General features: G+C 38.4%; 2 protein-coding genes across 5 annotated transcripts in view; both read left to right on the top strand.

Annotated features, from left to right (window-relative positions):
• Window positions 1-8,609, top strand: part of LOC127794864 (uncharacterized) — a 36,983-nt gene extending 28,374 nt beyond the window's left edge. For 2 of the 3 annotated variants that reach the window (XM_052326128.1, XM_052326127.1), the window contains exons 7-8: window positions 7,938-8,058; window positions 8,148-8,607. In XM_052326128.1, coding sequence (XP_052182088.1) covers window positions 7,938-8,058; window positions 8,148-8,263 — 237 coding nt within the window. In that variant the 3' untranslated portion in view covers window positions 8,264-8,607. Of the gene's footprint in view, window positions 1-7,937; window positions 8,059-8,147 lie in introns of all 3 variants that reach the window. The other variant, XM_052326129.1, reaches the window with a different exon arrangement.
• Window positions 8,610-10,102: 1,493 nt separating this feature from the next.
• LOC127795183 (uncharacterized) lies at window positions 10,103-17,240 on the top strand. Of its 2 annotated transcripts, XM_052326697.1 has the most exons (9): window positions 10,103-10,333; window positions 10,401-10,510; window positions 13,719-13,756; window positions 15,230-15,301; window positions 15,428-15,511; window positions 15,591-15,625; window positions 16,224-16,309; window positions 16,821-16,886; window positions 16,994-17,240. In XM_052326697.1, the coding sequence occupies exons 2-9, from the start codon at window positions 10,444-10,446 to the stop codon at window positions 17,026-17,028; spliced, it is 483 nt and encodes a 160-aa protein (XP_052182657.1). In that variant the 5' UTR covers window positions 10,103-10,333; window positions 10,401-10,443; the 3' UTR covers window positions 17,029-17,240. The 2 variants fall into 2 exon arrangements, with proteins under 2 accessions (XP_052182657.1, XP_052182656.1); XM_052326696.1 differs by having other exon boundaries at window positions 10,105-10,510.

The raw sequence follows: 17,240 nt of genomic DNA, 5'->3' as shown, positions 1-17,240 counted from the left end.
GTTATAATGCCACATACAACGTAACAAATTCCATCATTTTATTGATCATAAAATGTCAATCGGTTGTTAATTACAACACTACTACCCCCGTCGTCTCTATTGTCTCACACCAAATATACCATCAGCGCATTATCCAACAGATTACTATATTGACGGAACACCTCACCATCCTGGTCTCTAAACCTAATGATCGGATACGATCGACCAGCATTCAATATACTAGTTCAGTACAATACGAGACCCAACCAGTTTGTCAACAAAATTAAAAGGCTTTCGACACATCACACGAAATCTGTTGATCATATCCCAATGGACGTGGCACCTGATATACAATCGGATGGGCTCGGTGCCAATATCAAACACATCTGACGGCCCAAGTGCTACGACCGGATTGGGCACACAGTCCAACACGATGTACGTACACTCGATGCCCAACTTACATCTACCTTGTGGTCTTCGGAAACTTGACCCATCACGACATCACCTCCTGGACCAAGGGTACCCAACGCAATCTCCTCCATTCTACTAGGCTGACCTTCCAAGGTCACAAATTTGTCGATGTTTAGGGAACGTATTCTAATTTGCTTACTGCTGCGTTCGTTTGATTCGGGGCCCAACGACGAATAACTCAAATAATTTGAAAGAGCAAATCTCGTTGTCACCAGATTTGAAGGTGTAATCCTTTCGTCATATATGTCACTCACAAATCTACAACGACGGTAAATAGAAATGCGAGGTGCATTTACCGCAACAAATCTCTTGGAATGTACATCCCTCTTTCTGATAGGGTAAGATCTCTTTCCAATTTGGAATACAGGTGTTCTGGGACCAACGCTCCTAGCTAAACCTCCACTACGGTCCATCGTCGGATGCGTATTGCTCTTCCTCCTCTGGCTCAACGTGCACTTGATGGCCCACACACATAGTACATCTTAAAGCCCATGTAGGAAATTTCCATATAAGTCCAATAAACATCACATGTGGCGTTCTTGTCCTTGTCTAGGTACTTCATTTTTTGTATAGTTCCAATTATAATTTGAAATTTAAATTTGAATTTTGAACCTTCGTAGCGCTTCTCGACTAAGAATAATTTAACTCCAAGTGGGTCCCACATGTCTTGTCCCACTCTTTTTCTCCACCTGCGTGGGCTCCGCTATGCTTTCCAATAAAGCCTATTTTTCACGTTGGGGGACCACTTGCTTTTCACAAGGGGTTTACTGTGGATCTTGTGACTTTTAGCTGCCCAATCAAAGCCCACCACGTGGACCAATTAGGACGAATGAGCGTCCCACTCCTCCAATCAGTGTTCGCCACGTGGCGAACAAAACCGGAGGGTAGCGACCCTTGTAATATTAAAGGGCCACTACTAGGGGGATGTATATAAGTGACAACATTGCCCCCAATTACATGGAGTTTTATAAGGGTGTAACCTACTGTAGACCAATTGGTTTAACCTCTTATTTACAAAAATGACACAAGTCCCTCAGCCATTTAGGATTAGTTCAAAAAATATTTTCCTCACGTACTCACAGTGTTCTTTATCCAAAGAAGATTTCTAAGATTGCCTTCAACAAATTACAAACCTCGACTACTCAATTAAACTCGTATATATTCAGGTATGCGAGGAGTCACATGGAGATGTAGGGGTGTGCAATCGGTTATAACCGAACTGAATCAATCATAAATCATGAACCGAACCGAACCATATATAATAACCAAATTGATTGGCTAACCCCAACTAACCGAAACCTAAAACGTTATAACCAAATCGACTCGAAAACCGAATTGGAACACAAAATAACCAAGACACCGAATATTAGTTTGGCCTTATTGGTACCGCCGGCCACCTAGCCGGTTGGTGATTCCGATGATCGGAACCGATCATCAGATTCTGCCAACCGCAATGACCCAAAAATCAAAAGCATCTAATGGTTGGATTTTAGTAGATATAGGTTTTAATGTAAAATAGAAGTAGCTAGAAAACTTACCAAGGGGCCATTAGCGTCGCCTTTGTCTTCGTCTCTAGCCTTCGTCTCTAGCCTTCGTCTTCGCCATCAGCGAGGGATGGTGGAGAGAGAGAGAAGGGACGAAGAGATGAGGAGATGAGGCAGGAGATGAGGCAATGCCTGATCTACGATAGCCTGAAGCCTAACACCAATTTAATCGGATTGGAGTATATAGTTTCAGAGGAGTTGTTCCTGAGGGTGTCAGACGAGGAGAAGTCGTTGTGGCACAACCACCAATACAAGGAGATGAGGTAGTGCCTGATCTACGAAGAGAAAGGACGAAATGGAGAGAGAGAGAGTAGAGAAGAGAAGACAGGCAGCGCACAAAGGCGAGGGATGGAAGGCTATTGGGATTTGGGTGTTGTGTGGGGAGGGGGTGCATGGTTTGGTTTGGCTGGGGAGGGAGGGTGGGTTATGGTTGCACGATTCGGTTCGGTTTTTCTGTCATTTATACAAAAATAATTGAATCGAACCGAATAATCGATTTTTAGGGAAAGAGATAACCAAACTGAATTGAATCGAACTGACTGAACTTGTCGGTTCGGTTCAGTTTACTCGAACTCTTGCTCACCCCTATGAAGACAACAACTCTCATCTGTATTGCTTAATCCAGTTCGATGCCAAATTCCATACGAGAAACCAAAAGTTCTTCGACCTCGTCTCTTCAACGAGATCAACACTTTCATCCAAACATCCAGGCAGCGAAATCAAGTTTGGTGGTGCAAGCCTACATTTCTGAATGCGGTAATTACGCAGACTGGGGTACCTTCCTATTGGATGGTCGAAACAAGAACTTCGTCGTAAAACTTTTTGACACTACGCTTGTTGCCAGAGATAAAAGGGAAGGTGTTGCAAGTTATCAAAAAAAGGGATCCTATACTCTTAATTTTGATAAGCTTAATTACCATTGTGATAAGATGTTTAAGAAACCGTAGGAATTATTTCAACCCGAATTTCGAATTTTCACAAATGTTCTTGTGGACGTGTTAGAATGGGCTATAGAAAATATCAGGCCCGAAGAAACTAGGCCCAAATGTCAGCTGGTTGTTTTGAGATCGATATATGGTAAGTCTTGACTATCCCAGCTTGAACCTTTTCTCGAATAAGGTGACAATCAATTTCTCTGTGTTTTGTCCGTTCATGAAATACCAGATTGGAAGCTATGTGTAGAGTGACTTGACTATCACAGAATAGCTTAACCGGTTGTGAATGCTTTATTCCAAGATCAAGTAAAATGTTTTGGACCCAAGTGACCTCACAACAAATAGATCCTATGGAACGATATTTTGTCTCTGCACTTGAGCAGGAGACGATAGCTTGCTTCTTGGTTTTCCAAGAAATGAGGGAGCTCCCAATAAAAACACAATAGTCTGTGGTTCACTTTCGTGTGTCTCGACATTGAGCCCAATTCGCATCACAAAAAGCATTCAATTGCAATGAACTTGTGAATGAGAGAAAGATACCTTGTCCAGGTGTTTTTTTTTTATGTAGCGTAGAACTCGTCGTGCCGCTTCTAGGTGTGGAACAGGGGGCTTGTCCATAAATTGATTGAGAATGTGAACAGAATAGACCAAGTCTAGCCTTGTGATAGTTAAGTAAATCAATTGCCCAACAAGTCTTCGATAAGAGGAGGGATTTTCACACCTAAGATGTTGGTGGCAATTTTCAGTGGTATGCCCAACAAGGTTGCAACGATCGCATTTGAGATGTAGATTTCTTGGTGAGTAATTCACATTGGAATTTGGTGGTCCATTTTTTACTATAAAGGCAGTTGCATCTGGTGTTTTCCCAATCACCTGTGACGAGACATTGCGTTGTTTTTCATCTTAAATGATGAGGGAAAATACATTGTTCATGGGCATCAAAGGATCCATGAGTAAGATCTACCCTCGAGCTCTGGCATAAATGGGGTTGAGTCGTATGAGGAATTGAACAGTACGTTGTGTTTGTTGGCAGGCCCATATCAAGGCATAGGCCTCCCAAGAAAGTGGGGCCCAAAATTGATAAGTAATTAATTTTTTTTAATGTTTTGAGATGCAAAATTACTGACTTTATTTTACGATGGTTTTCTTTGAATTCATGCTCTGTTTATTTTGTTATTTTATTTGAAGGAGGAGGCCCCTCCAAGTCCTCAAGTTCGCAAATCATTTCCCAATATTAGGTAATGTATAGTGAGATGTTATTTAGACGAAAAGGCCCCCAACTTCTTAAGTCTATGGATTATTTTTTAATGTTACACAATGAATAATGAGGTGTAAACTAGTAACATAACATAAAAAAGGACAAGAAGTGGTATTATTTTAGGTGGACAATTTGATAAAATGATTTTTTGGACGACGGAAATTTCATCTCGGAAATCTACGTTGATCTGGGTATTAAAGGAAAAAAAAACAAAAGTAAATCGATGAATTTTTAATTTGCAGGACCTATCCATAAACTCTTCACCTTTTTTTGCTTATTCAATTTTTACATTTTCATATCTTTTTTTCTTGTCTATATTGCCAATTGAAAAAGATTTGTTTTTTAGATTTGAATAGAAAAATTTAATTAGCAATTTTGCATCTAAAAAAAAAACAAAGTAAAAATTAAATAATTTTAAATATTTATTTATATTATTAAAGGGCCACTAAATTAAGTCTTGCCTAGGGCCACAAATGTTTTTAAGATGACTCTGTTTGTTGGTACTCCTGCATCTGCTTTGCCATGTCGCCATTACTAGATGGAAGAGGACTTAAAGCATCGCGTGCATCTCACAGGCCTTTTAATTTGGTGTAGTAGTCACCAATGCTCATGTCTCCTTGAACACACTCATGAATCTCTTGTTTAACATGAAAAAGATGCACACTATTCGCATGAGAGAAACTCTCTTTCAATTCTAGTCAGATCTTGAATGCAATGTTATTATACATCACACTTGGAGCAATGTTGGGTGAAATGGTGTTGAGGATCCAACCTTTGACGAGGAGATTGCAGTGAGTCCATTGCTTGTGTTCTTTGGTGGATGTTGCTGAGGGCTTTGTGATGGATTCATCTAGTCCACAAAGCCATCCTTACTCTTGGTGGTGAGCAGTGTTCTAAAAGGCGTTAGGCGCAAGTCGGGCACTAGACCGGGGCCTAGCGCCTAGGCAGAGCCTAGAAAAATTGCTATTTTCATCATATAAACTTGCATTATTTTGTAACATTTGTTGTTTTCTTACATTATTTTGTGCTTTCATCTATAGTAAATCACACATTAAATTATTATATTAACAATAATTTAACCCATAAAATATCATTTTCTTGACTTCTTTTTCTCACAAATATCTCCCAAATTTCCACCTGTTACCCATTCAAAATGAGCTTTTTGATCACTGTTTTGGTGTTTAGTCTCTCCCCCCTCCTAAATATCTCTCGTCTCCCAAACGAGTTCCATACTACTACTCTTCCTCTTTCGCTTTCACTTCCCTCTCCCAAACAACGAGTTCCAGCCTACTACTCTCCCTCTTCCGCTTCCGCTTCCCTCTCCCAGACGAGTTCCATACTCGTCTCCCCTAAATTTCTCCAACAGATCTATTCTTCTCTGCTCCCTCTGTTTAATGACTACTACTACAAGAGGCAAAGAGCCTGCCTCCTCCTCTTCCGCTTCTTGGATCAGGGACAGTTATGGCGTGTTCTTGAGCTCTAGAGACGAGAACACTTCGTCCACCGCGCACAACCCAGGTGGGTAGGCGGCTAATGCCGTGCCCGACCCAGGTGGCTAGGTGTCGCCTAGGCACCGATCAGGCCGGATTAATCGGCCTGGCGCCTAGGGTGCCAGTTAGGGCTTAATCGCGGTGACCAAGGGCCACCTAGCGCTTGGGCGACGCCTAGGCGGCCGCCTTGGCCGCGTTTTAGAACACTGGTGGTGAGAGCCATGAGCACGACATGACTCCAAAAAGGATTGTTGTTCTGTGTCAATTATTGAGTCACAATAACCAAACTTGGTTGGTCAGAGTGATGGAGATAAAAGAAGTCGTTTGGATCATCGTACATGTTGGAAATGAACGTAGTTGCCTTTGAAGTTTCATCATTCTTGGCCATGGAAGCTAAAAAGAATGGATGCTTGGAGTTGAGTGAGCTATCGAGATTTCACATCTCTGAAGCAGAAACGGTGGCGACAATTTAGGTTTGAAGAGGCGAGATTTGAAACGATTGGTCGACGGTGAGATCTGAGATACTAATAGTGGATACCGACAGTGAAGAGATTTGAAATGACGAGATCTGAAGCTCAAAAGATCAACGGTTGCAATTGCGTCAGCTTTCTCGATCTGGGTCTACAACGAACGGAGGATGTCGTGAAGAAACAATTGAGGATGGTGGTAGATCCGACAGGATCTGGTGGCCGGCGATCGCAGGCGAGGCAGTTTGACAAGGTCTTGCGGTCGGTGGTCACGGGCAGATCTAGGCGTTAGAGAAGACTAGTGTTGGCGTTGGAGGTGGCCTATGTCGGCGAATCTAGCAGGATTTGGGCTGCTCATGGAGGAAGCCATGAGTAGCGGTGACGACAATGGAGGTCGCAGACAACAATGACGCTAGGCTATAGCTGTGGTGTCCAGCGACAGTGGCTTTGCGCCCCCCCTGTGTATGGAGTAGCCCTAATCTCTAGATATATATATATATATATTCTCATTCGTATAATTTAGGTATGAGGTAACGAAAAAAAAGAGATTAAGGGTATAATCATGGTTTCTGGGTTTGAGAGAAATCAAGCGATTGTATTGTTTCGTTTTCTTCATAGTGAAATTGTTTGCCTCTCTCCTTGGACGTAGATCACACATTGTGATTGAACCACATAAATCTTGTGTTTGCTTGTCTTTTATCTATTTGTTTGCTTCTCGTTTCTATACATTGTCATGACAAATTCCCTCAATTGCCCAGTCCTCAATCCGAGGGCTTGACAAGTATCTCCATCCTGACTCATCTTTCTGGCAGAATGTTGTTTCCATCTTCCATGATCAAGCATGAGGGATACCAAAAAACCCTCCATATGTAGATGGGTATGGGAGAGTTGTTAGGACCCTGCCTTTTTCACATATAAATTGGTAGGTGGATCAATTGGGAGATCGCATACAGTGTTCGACCTAAAATACCCCCTCTGACACCAATCACCTCTGGTGGCTCCATGTCTCTGACCACTGACCAGTGCTATCCCAACTGCTCACCCCATCTCCAAGCACTAACCTCTGAACAAAGGAATATGAAAGGGGAGAAGTTCATATTCTTGAGGATTCTACTTACCCATATTTACCTATAAATTTTCCAGGCCCATGTGTGTTTTTTGGTGATATTTAGCCCTTTCCTTGTCTCTAAACATTTTTAACACTGGTGAATGGCATAATAACTATTGCCAATGGAATAGCCCATACAGGCTAGAGATGTGGAGCAACCAACCATTTAGAGATTAATTTGAATAGATTGGAGATCCTACAATTTATGTTGCTGATCCTTCTTAGTAGGATTAAGCCTTAGGAGGATTAAGACTTAGGTTTGTTGTTGTTTGGATTAGAGTTTCTCTAGATATTCTTAGTATAAAACAGCCTTGGACTTATGAGCTAACCTTTTCATTCTTTTCACTAGTCATTTTCTTGTTCTCTTTATTTTTTTTTTAAAGAAAAGGAAATCCCTGAAGGCTACTGTCCTTTTAATCTGCTTATGCATTAGAACTTATGTCTGTGATATTAGCCTGCAAAGCAAAATTAAACGGTCAGTTATTGGGCAAGGATTTTGTTGACTGGTAGAGAATAGAGCCTATTCTGGCTGTACCCTTTCTCTCTTCTGTATTTGTTCATCCACAGGGAGGCACTTGGTAGTGAAAAGCACATGTTGATAAAATATTAAACGTGATGCAGGTTCTATTGATCTGTAATCTTAAATGCTATTGATATCTTTTATTGCCTTATGATCAAATGTTAGGTGGTTTTATTGGCCGATGGAAAGATTATTGGGTTTCAACCTACAAGTCGGGTGGCTGTCAATCACTGGGCAGCTAACCCCTTGGCAAAAGAGCTCTATGGTGGGAGAAAGCTTTCCCCAGGTAAAGACGCGCTACTTTGGTTCTCTTATTTGTGCACGCACCATTCACCACCAGTGACATGATAATTCGTTTGGATCTGCATCAAGCAGGTGTTATTGAACCTGGTCTCAAGGCAAGTCGTCGTCCAGGTGAGATTGCTGTAATAGAGTTGCTGATGTCCGTAAATCCCGATTCAAGTTTTGCATTAGCCAGACCGGCTGAATGATCCACCACCCAAGATCGCAAATTAAAACTAATCCACGCAGTCAGTCGAAGCTTTAGTTTCCTACATGACATGTTACAAGTAGCAGTTGTTGTCTCGTGCTAAAAATGACAGGCTGCGGAGGATGAGAGTCAGAGTTTTGTTGATGTACATTTCTACTTCATTTTCTGATTTTTTTTTTTTTTTTGTGTGCGCGCTCTTGCGCTTTTGTAGTAGTAAAGATGTCAATGATCTTATAATTGAAGCCAATTATGTCATTATACTTTTATTTATTTATTTAATTCTGATTTTAGTAGCATGATAAAGGTCCAGTAAAAGTTTGATAACTTGTTGAGTTCCAATACATCTCCTCCCTTCCTTTGCAGTTCTAGTTTACATTCGATTTGAACGAGTGAAATTTGGCTTGACGTCTAGTATTATGGGTAGGAATAGGGATTTAGAGGCGGTCTCTTTTGAATCTATTGTATTATGAAAAAAGGAACACCCAGTTTAGTGTAACATGAATCGGAAACTGTGAGGTTTCTAATATTCTCATGATGCTCTTTATTATCTGCTTTTTAAAAAGGTTACTGCAAATGCTATTGCAAAAAGGGGGGTGATGATGTAGTGTACACGGTTATTTTAACTAATTGCCTATGCCAAAGATTTTGATGCAATTTTTAAGCACTTAAAAGGGGTGTAATTTGAAAGGGAAAATGTTAGAAGTGGGAGAGATGGATTGTCCCAGATCGTTCGACATCACCCTGCAACAATTGACCCATTTTTGCATTCTCTCCCTCTCTCTTTATTTCCTCCAGAAATTTCTATTTCTGGAGTACTGGGTGATGATGGCAAGGGGCATCCAACGACCAAGAAGAAGTAGCGACGCCATGGGAAATTGAAGCAACCAACAATGGTAAAATTAAAGTGGTACTTGATTGGATAGCCTTAGTACTCATGTAGTATTCTTTAATTTGATTAGCTTTCTTGTCTCATATAAATGTACTCTAATTTTTATTTATTTATTCACAACCAAAGGAGCTTTGAGCTCTCTCTTCTTCTCTCTGACTTGGTTTTACTAATTTTTGGTTTATAAATTTTGTATGTGCCCTGCTTTATGAGAATTTTTTTGTTCTTTTTGTCAAACTTTGTGCTTTGGATGATCTTACATATATATGTTGCAGTTTAGTTTTACATTTTCAAAATTCTGTGGACAAATTTTTGTATTTTTTTTTTTTGAATAATCCTCTTCCTCCCTACTAGAAAGAAGTGAGAACTAAGCAGAGGAAAAGCAATCCAACAATGGTTGTGACAAAAATGGCGGAGAAAGAAGACGACATTTTCAATTCTGAATCACTTTTCTTCGAGTGCAGTTGAACTTTTTTAGGGGAAAGTGGTTTGAGAGATGGTTATCTTCTTCTTCGATTGAATGAATGTGGTGCCCGTTAGTGGTTGATGTCACTCTATATGTAACTGAAAAACCCACTTCCAGTTTTTGACCATCTTTTAGATTTCTCAAGTCTCCTCTTGCTGTTTCATCTTTGATATGTTATTTTTATTTTTAAAATGTTAAACCCATCACTGGACTGGAATGTTTATGAAAGAAATTATTAGATACATATGCTCAATGCCCACATTTAATTTGTGACTTTGATAGGCACATCACTAATCATTTTATAATAAGAAGTATGGTAATTGAAAATGGCTTTCAAATTGTAGCGGTGGATTGTGTGCAACAATTAATCCAGTAAGGGCGGGCGGTAGGGAAATAATGAGTGAGACAATTGAGCTTTAAAGAAGTGTTTGCAAGCAGGCATCAAAATCGTAACGCGCGTAAGGAAAAGGCCATTCGCTTTGAAAAAGTAAGGGGTCCACGAGAGCACAAGATCGTTTTCTCCACCGTTACTAGTGGCGTAGCTGGCTGTCGCCTTCATCGAAGAGACAACTGGGGTTTCCTTTTCGGATCCCTTTATCCTCTTATCGATCCTATTAAGAGATAAAAAGGCAGCACAATTCAAGGGAACACAATCTGATTGCTCCTTTCCCAGATCCGATTCCTCTTCCCACTTACGAAGGCCTCCCTCCCAATTTAACGTGCGTTCGCAGTGTCTCTCTCTCGCTCTCAATCGCTCTGCGTTTTTAATTTTTGTTTTTATATCAGCGATCGCGGATTAAACATCTGATAAGCTCAGAGCGTTGAGAGGATGGGGAGAGGAAAGTTCAAGGGCAAGCCCACTGGTCGCCGCCATTTCTCCACCCCTGAAGAGATCGGTACGTCTCTCCTCCTCGTGCTCTTTTGGTTTTCAACTCCATTTCGTAGCTAGATCTCGATTAACTTACTAATTTTATATAGAATATATATTTGTTTGGATTGGCCTCTACGACTTGGTTGAGTTGATCTTGTAATGTGTTTTCTTCCTTCCTTTCCTCCTTTCTTTCTTTATATATATATATATATGTATATGTTTGGAGCATTCGTATTTTTCTTGAAATTCTGAGGTAATTTTGCGTAAAGATTGATGTTGGGATGTATACTGTATCATAATTGATATAGTATGATATAGGTCGATGGAGGATGTTTTTATTGTGTTCCTGGGGAGTCTGGTATGAGGACATGCTGAAGGAAAGCAGGAAAGTTCTGCGCAACTAATAATCATATCTTTTTGTGTGCTGTATACTAATAAATTATGTGGCAGATAATTTACTACTGCTATTCTTCAGGTAAAGGTTGTAATGGTACTGAGACAAGTCATTCTTAAGTGAGGAAGTTTATTATGGGAATTGAAAAGAAATACTGATTGATAGGTCATAATTATCCATATTTTGGTAATGATATGTTTCTATTTATATGGTTAAAAGGCCTAAGAGTCTTGAATATGGAATATAATACATGAATGAAATATGTGATCATGTTGATAGGATAATCTTAATGAGATCAGGCTGCATAGAGGGTAGGGACTCTAAAAAGTAAATATCTATAAGCATAAAAGGATTTTTATGTGATAAATCAGTATATGGAGGAAGATGTCATTTAACTCATCTCAAATAGTTTGGAGAAGCTGTAGTTGAGTCAAATTGAGTTTAAAATGCATATGCATAAATATGAATAATAAATATTCACTTTTTAAGGTGGTGCAAGTAGTATCTGCTGCGTGTGTTCAACTTGTTTGACTTAAATTTTTTTTGAGGATAATTTGATGCATGTTCACAAGTATTTGCTCATGTTTGGCAAGCGTTGACACTTGATAGGCAAGTGACTCAAAGAAAAAAGTCTGGACCACTGCTTAGGAAGCGTGTGCGCTCTAAATGATCACTAATCCTTTGAGATAAGTGTGGTTATCTCAATAGGAAACATTGCTATTCCATCCAAAGTTGTAAATATTATATCGGGAACGGAGCAAGATTTGTCACTGGCACAATATCGATACTGGACAATACTGTGTACTATTTTGGATATACTATATAAATTAATAATATGGTAAATTGCATTCCCTGTGTTTTGGGCCATTTGCAAGGTGATTGCATGTGGTTTAATGTCTTTGGAGGTCCTTGTGGGTTACTTTTTTGCTTGGACACCCCCTTTGTTAGTTTAAAAATGTTTTTGGAGAAGGTGTTTTGAGTAGAAAAAATAGACCATAGAGACACCCAGAGACATTTTCAACCAAAAAGGGCTTTTCGTGCCCATGACCCAAAGTACCGAGGGTCTGGATGCAGTTTACCCTTAATAATAGGTATAACATATGCACGAACATAATACAATTTCTCATACAAGATGACATTATAAAAATATAAAATTATTTAGTTTTGTGAGAGATATTTTGTTTTACCACACAATTTTTTGAATCTCGTCTTTGAAAAAATTTCCATAATACATTAGAATTCACAAAAATTATTTAGTAGATTAAATTTATCGTTAATGGTAAAATCAAGAATCAAAATTATAAGCAATAATCATTTATAGAGAACAAAATTATTTTCTATAAAAATACAAAGGCCAAAACAAATCAGAAAAAAAATTAGTGGAATGGTACCGGCCAGTATGCCAGTATTGGAGGATACTGGTTGGTACCTCCAATGTCATCTGGTAACTGTCAGATCCTTGGATCTGACGAAGGTTGTTCTTGCGAATTGAAAGTAAAGAGGGAGAATTGAGAAGAAAGTTGGGAGAGAATTGAGAGAATCAGAAAGAATGGGAGAATTCAATCTTCAATTGCCTAAATCCTTTCTTGTACAACCACCCTTTTATAGGGTTCATCAACTACCCTTTCAGTTGCAGTAACTGAAACCCCCAACAGCCTCCTACAGCACTAGCTTCTACCTGTTTAACAACACCAGGCAACCACTAACAGACCACTAACTGTTTCTAACCCATCTACACAACAACCCCCCACGTTACACAATTACCCATCTCCTAGCCTAGGGTCGTGACAGTAACATAACCAAAATGGTATTTGGGTGTTAGAAAACCAGAATTCAACTGGTATGGAATGGTATTCATAGCTATGATTCAATCAACGCTGAGCCAATTAAGCCCCAGTTATAATTAGATGTCAGTTTAATGATCAACCTCTGAAGCTATTGCTTCAAGTGTCCATGGATAAACCTGGATGGGAGTCCCAGACGCACATGGGTGGTGATCTGTGTAGAGGAACATGATCCTGAGTCGCCAATTTTGGGTTTGTGCTGATGACTTGTTTCAGCTCTGTCTTGCCAGTAAGTTTGATATATGTGTTAAGACTTTGTGTGCTGTCTCATTTCCTTCTCTTCTAATGAATGGGCTTAATGAAGTGTAATCTTTCTCTGGAGAGAAGCAAGTGCCAGTGGTCTTCCTCAGACTCACCATATTTTGTCTTCACAGAAGGTGCAAGCCCTTTGAATTAACTATCCTAGCAATCACATAAAAATGACTTCTTTTTTTTTTTTTTTTTATCACAGTAGCTGAATTTTCTGTTTCCTTACACAAAACAAAGGAAGAAAAAGCCTTGAATAACCTTGAATTCTTGAATACTTATTCTGAATCTGGGATTAATTTATCCAATTGTTTATCCATGCAAACGCCATATCCCAAAATTATCAGTTAACCAAGTAGAATGAAGGCTTCGTGTTGGATTAGATTGTGGTTATAGTTGAAGATGATAATATGAGGAAAAAGAAAAATATTCTGTTATCTCTGCATAGATTTATTCTTGCATGGTATTTGAGTTCTTTATAATATCCATAGTTTCTCTAAATTGAGAGTCCCTGTCTTCTTGGTATCTGAGTTCCTTGTGGATTTCTACCCTTATTGCATGTGTGTTGTTATTATTTATTTATATATATATATTGGGTATGGGGAGTCCCTGTCTTCTTGATATCTGAGTTCCTTGAAGATTTCTACCCCTTTTGCTTGTGTTTTCTTATGTATATATATATTGGGTATGGGGTTTATCTTCTTGGTATCTGACTTAACAATTTCTTTTAATCACTTAAATTGTTGCAGCTTCTGGTTCATCTGCTCGTCCTCGTACATTTAAACGGGTAACTCCCTTGGGTTTTTATGTATTTATAAATTTTGGTACCTCAGTGCGACTAGAGCAAGTGTCCCATTTATTTTTCTACATTTGATCTGAAAGTGGAAAATATTGCCATGATAGGGGTTTTTTTTTCAAGTCCTAGAGCCTGGACATGGACATGTTTGTTCTTGACACCAAAATGTGGTTTGCACTTGGCATTTTGTAAGAGATCATGCTTTTGCAGCCAATTTTTTTAATTTACCATCTTGGACATGTATTATTTATATTTAAGTGGGCATAATGTTATGGTGAGACTTGAAGATCAATTTATTCCAAAAAAAAGAAAAAAAAAAGAGATCAGTTCACATATCCAGATTCAATAAATCAAAAAGATAGAGAGATTGATGAGGATGTTACTTATAGGATGAAGAAAAGATAGTTAAAATGAAAAGCGCATTTGGTGGTTTTTCATGTGACAATAAGATTAAGAAAATTTTATAAGACTAGCTTTGTTTTATGACATAGATTGTTGGGCAGTAAAGCACTGGAAAATATGAGCATTATGTAGATGAGGATATTATGAACTTACAATTATGTGTGACAATGTAGGAAAAAATATGATTAGAAATGAAAATATTTGTAATAAGGTTAGAGTGGCTTCTATCAAAGATAAGATGCAGGAGATACAATTAGGATGATTTATATATGAGAAAAAAAGACTAATAGAGGCTCATGTGTGGAGGTTAGATAGAAAAGAACAAGTCTTTAGAAAAAGAGGTAGAAGAAAAAGAAAAACTTGATGGAGAATGCTTAGGTATGATAGGACTTGTGAGGGCCTTCCGGAAGATATAACCATAGATAGAAATAATTGGCTAACTAGAAGTTATGTAGCCCACCCCATCTAGTGGGATTAAGGCTTGATATTTTGTTGTTTTGCTTGAACATGTTGAAGAGGCATAAAAACTTTTATCACTTATGGGGGACATACTCATGTGATTAGTGAATGGGAAGGTATTGTAAACCTTTCTAAGTAATGGAGGTGAAAGAAGGAGTCAAGTTGAAAGGTTCATCTCAATGTGCTTTAGGATGAAGTCTTCATTTTATAACTATAGCTTAACAATTTCTTTTGTGCTTTTTGTCAACTTAGTATGATGGCGTGAAATTTTTTTATTCTTCTAAAAGGTAGAATGCATTAGAACATATGAGTTTACACCCCAAATTTGATCTAAATACATCTTGTCCTTAGTATAGCTTGAAATTTTTTTATTTCTTCTAAAAGGTAGAATCCATTGGGACTACATCTCATCTAAATACATCTTTTTTAATTTGAAATTTCAAATGCTAGAAAAATGCAGAATGATTTTTATTCGTTTCATCATTCCCAACAAGTACATCATATTCATTCTTAGCCTATTTATCACCCAAATACATTTCTATCACTCTAAAACTTGTTAAGGTACTTCACATGCATCTTATTTTATTTATTGGATGTTGTTAGGTAGAAACTGAAGAGGAAGAGCAAAAGAGATCTGATGAAGAATCGGAAGGGGAGTCTGAGGAAGAACCTGAAGTAAGCTAATTTATGACATACTTCTTAAAGTAGCATTTATGTTTAGACTTTGGCTTGTTGTCTTCCTTGGTTTATGGATTCACTTGGAAGTTGAAATCAGCCTCCTGTTGTCAATGCTTTTTACAGAAGCGTAAAGGCACTCAAGGTATCATTGAGATTCAGAACCCTAATTTGGTGAAGCCAAAGACCTTGAAAGCTAGTGATGCTGATGTAAGTTGGCAAATATACAAGTGGAAATAAAAGTTAATGTCTGGTAAATGCAGTATGTGATCTTTTGGTCCTTTTGCAGGTTGAGAAAACAACTGAGCTCTCAAGACGTGAAAGGTTTGTCAATCCTTGTTTTCTTCCCTCTTTTGGTGGTTTCTGATGAATTAAATGATCCTGCAAAAAAAATTTCCATCCTTTTTCTCCCATCATTCCATGTTTAGATATGCAACGCATGAGCATAAAAATGATCCTATATATATATATATATATATATTTTTTCTCCCTTTGGTTCCTCCCCTACTTGAGAGCTTTGTGGGTTACTTACCCATTTTGGATATCACTCAGTTGGGTAAATAAACATATTGCTAGGAAGCCTATGCCCAAAACCCCTGTTATGGAAACATGGGTTTTGGTCAAAGAGCATTATTTGGTACACTGAAAATGCTTCAGCTGCCTAGGATGAAGGCATAGATGTGAGTTGAAACTTTTCAATTCATACAATAGCTAGGGCATCTGGTTCTATCCCTTTCCTATGCAAAAAGAGGAGGCCCACGTAGTAATTCCTTGATGGGAATGCTAGCATGCAATAGATTGATTACTTAGCTGCTGCCTATGCCCTTCCACTCTTTTGGATTTTGGTGAATGGTATTTTATTTTTAGAAATATGCAACTGAAAGATTTAAATCAATTTCTATGTTTGGCTTATTCGGTACAGAGAAGAGATAGAGAGACAGAAAGCTCATGAAAGATACATGAGGCTGCAAGAACAAGGGAAAACAGAACAAGCAAAGAAAGATTTAGGTATTGCGTTGTTAATTAGTATTGATTGTTGTTCCTCAAGGATCATGTAGTCGCTCTGCTTAAGTTAGATGCTCTGTTATTGCATTACAGCTTATTTGGTGAATATTTATTTAACAATGTTTCTTTGGCTAGTAATCAGGAGAACACGACTTTGTGGCCAGCTGTTTTCCTTCTGCTCCTTTTTTGGGGAGGTTTAAGTTATTCAGGCCCCTATCAAGTTCTAGAGAACGTTTTCCAAGTTTTCAACTCCATTTTTATAACTAAACAGGCCTTAACATTCTATATTTCAAAAACCAATAGCATTTATTTCCAAAAAGTTAAAAAGCATCTTTCCAAGTTTTCTGTTTTCTAATTAGAAATTCATTAGAAAATTAGAGTTGAAAATTTTGAAAATGTTCTCTACAACTAAACGACTGACTTACATGCCAGACTGTCATAGGATAATGTTATTATTATTATTCATATTGATGTTTCCTAGCATAATATTCTTTGCCATTTTCTGGTCTTGTAGAGCGATTGGCACTTATACGACAGCAAAGGGCGGAGGCTGCCAAAAAACGAGAAGAAGAAAAAGCAGGTAACTTTCTGAGGAAATTAGGCACCTGTATGATTTCCCTTCTGTTATTTTGGGCTTTTTATAATAATAAAAAAATTATTTATACGTATTTTGCTTCTTACATACAGCCAAGGAAAAAACGAAGACTGAAGCTCGCAAATGAACATTCTTGAAACATGTTTTCCCTTGTGGTGGTAGCACAGCAGAATATTTACGTTTTCAGTTGGGTTACAAGGACGGACCATACCCATAATTATCCCCATGCTCGCAATTGTAGGAATCCCATTACTTCTGTTTTCCTACTTTTGACTGTTTATGTATTGTCTTTTAGAAATTATTAGTTGTTAATCAATATATAAATTAAAAAATATAAAA

This window comes from Diospyros lotus, chromosome 2, assembly GCF_014633365.1.
Source record: "Diospyros lotus cultivar Yz01 chromosome 2, ASM1463336v1, whole genome shotgun sequence".
NCBI classification, from domain to species: domain Eukaryota; kingdom Viridiplantae; phylum Streptophyta; class Magnoliopsida; order Ericales; family Ebenaceae; genus Diospyros; species Diospyros lotus.
This window is presented reverse-complemented; position numbering and strand designations above follow the sequence as displayed.

Bases quoted from the DNA above. Each gene is read 5' to 3' on its own strand.
- LOC127795183 (XM_052326697.1), top strand. From the start codon at position 10,444: ATGGGGAGAGGAAAGTTCAAGGGCAAGCCCACTGGTCGCCGCCATTTC. The intron at 10,511-13,718 runs GTACGTCTCTCC...AAATTGTTGCAG, and splicing joins CTCCACCCCTGAAGAGATCG to CTTCTGGTTCATCTGCTCGT. The intron at 15,512-15,590 runs GTAAGTTGGCAA...GTCCTTTTGCAG, and splicing joins TGAAAGCTAGTGATGCTGAT to GTTGAGAAAACAACTGAGCT.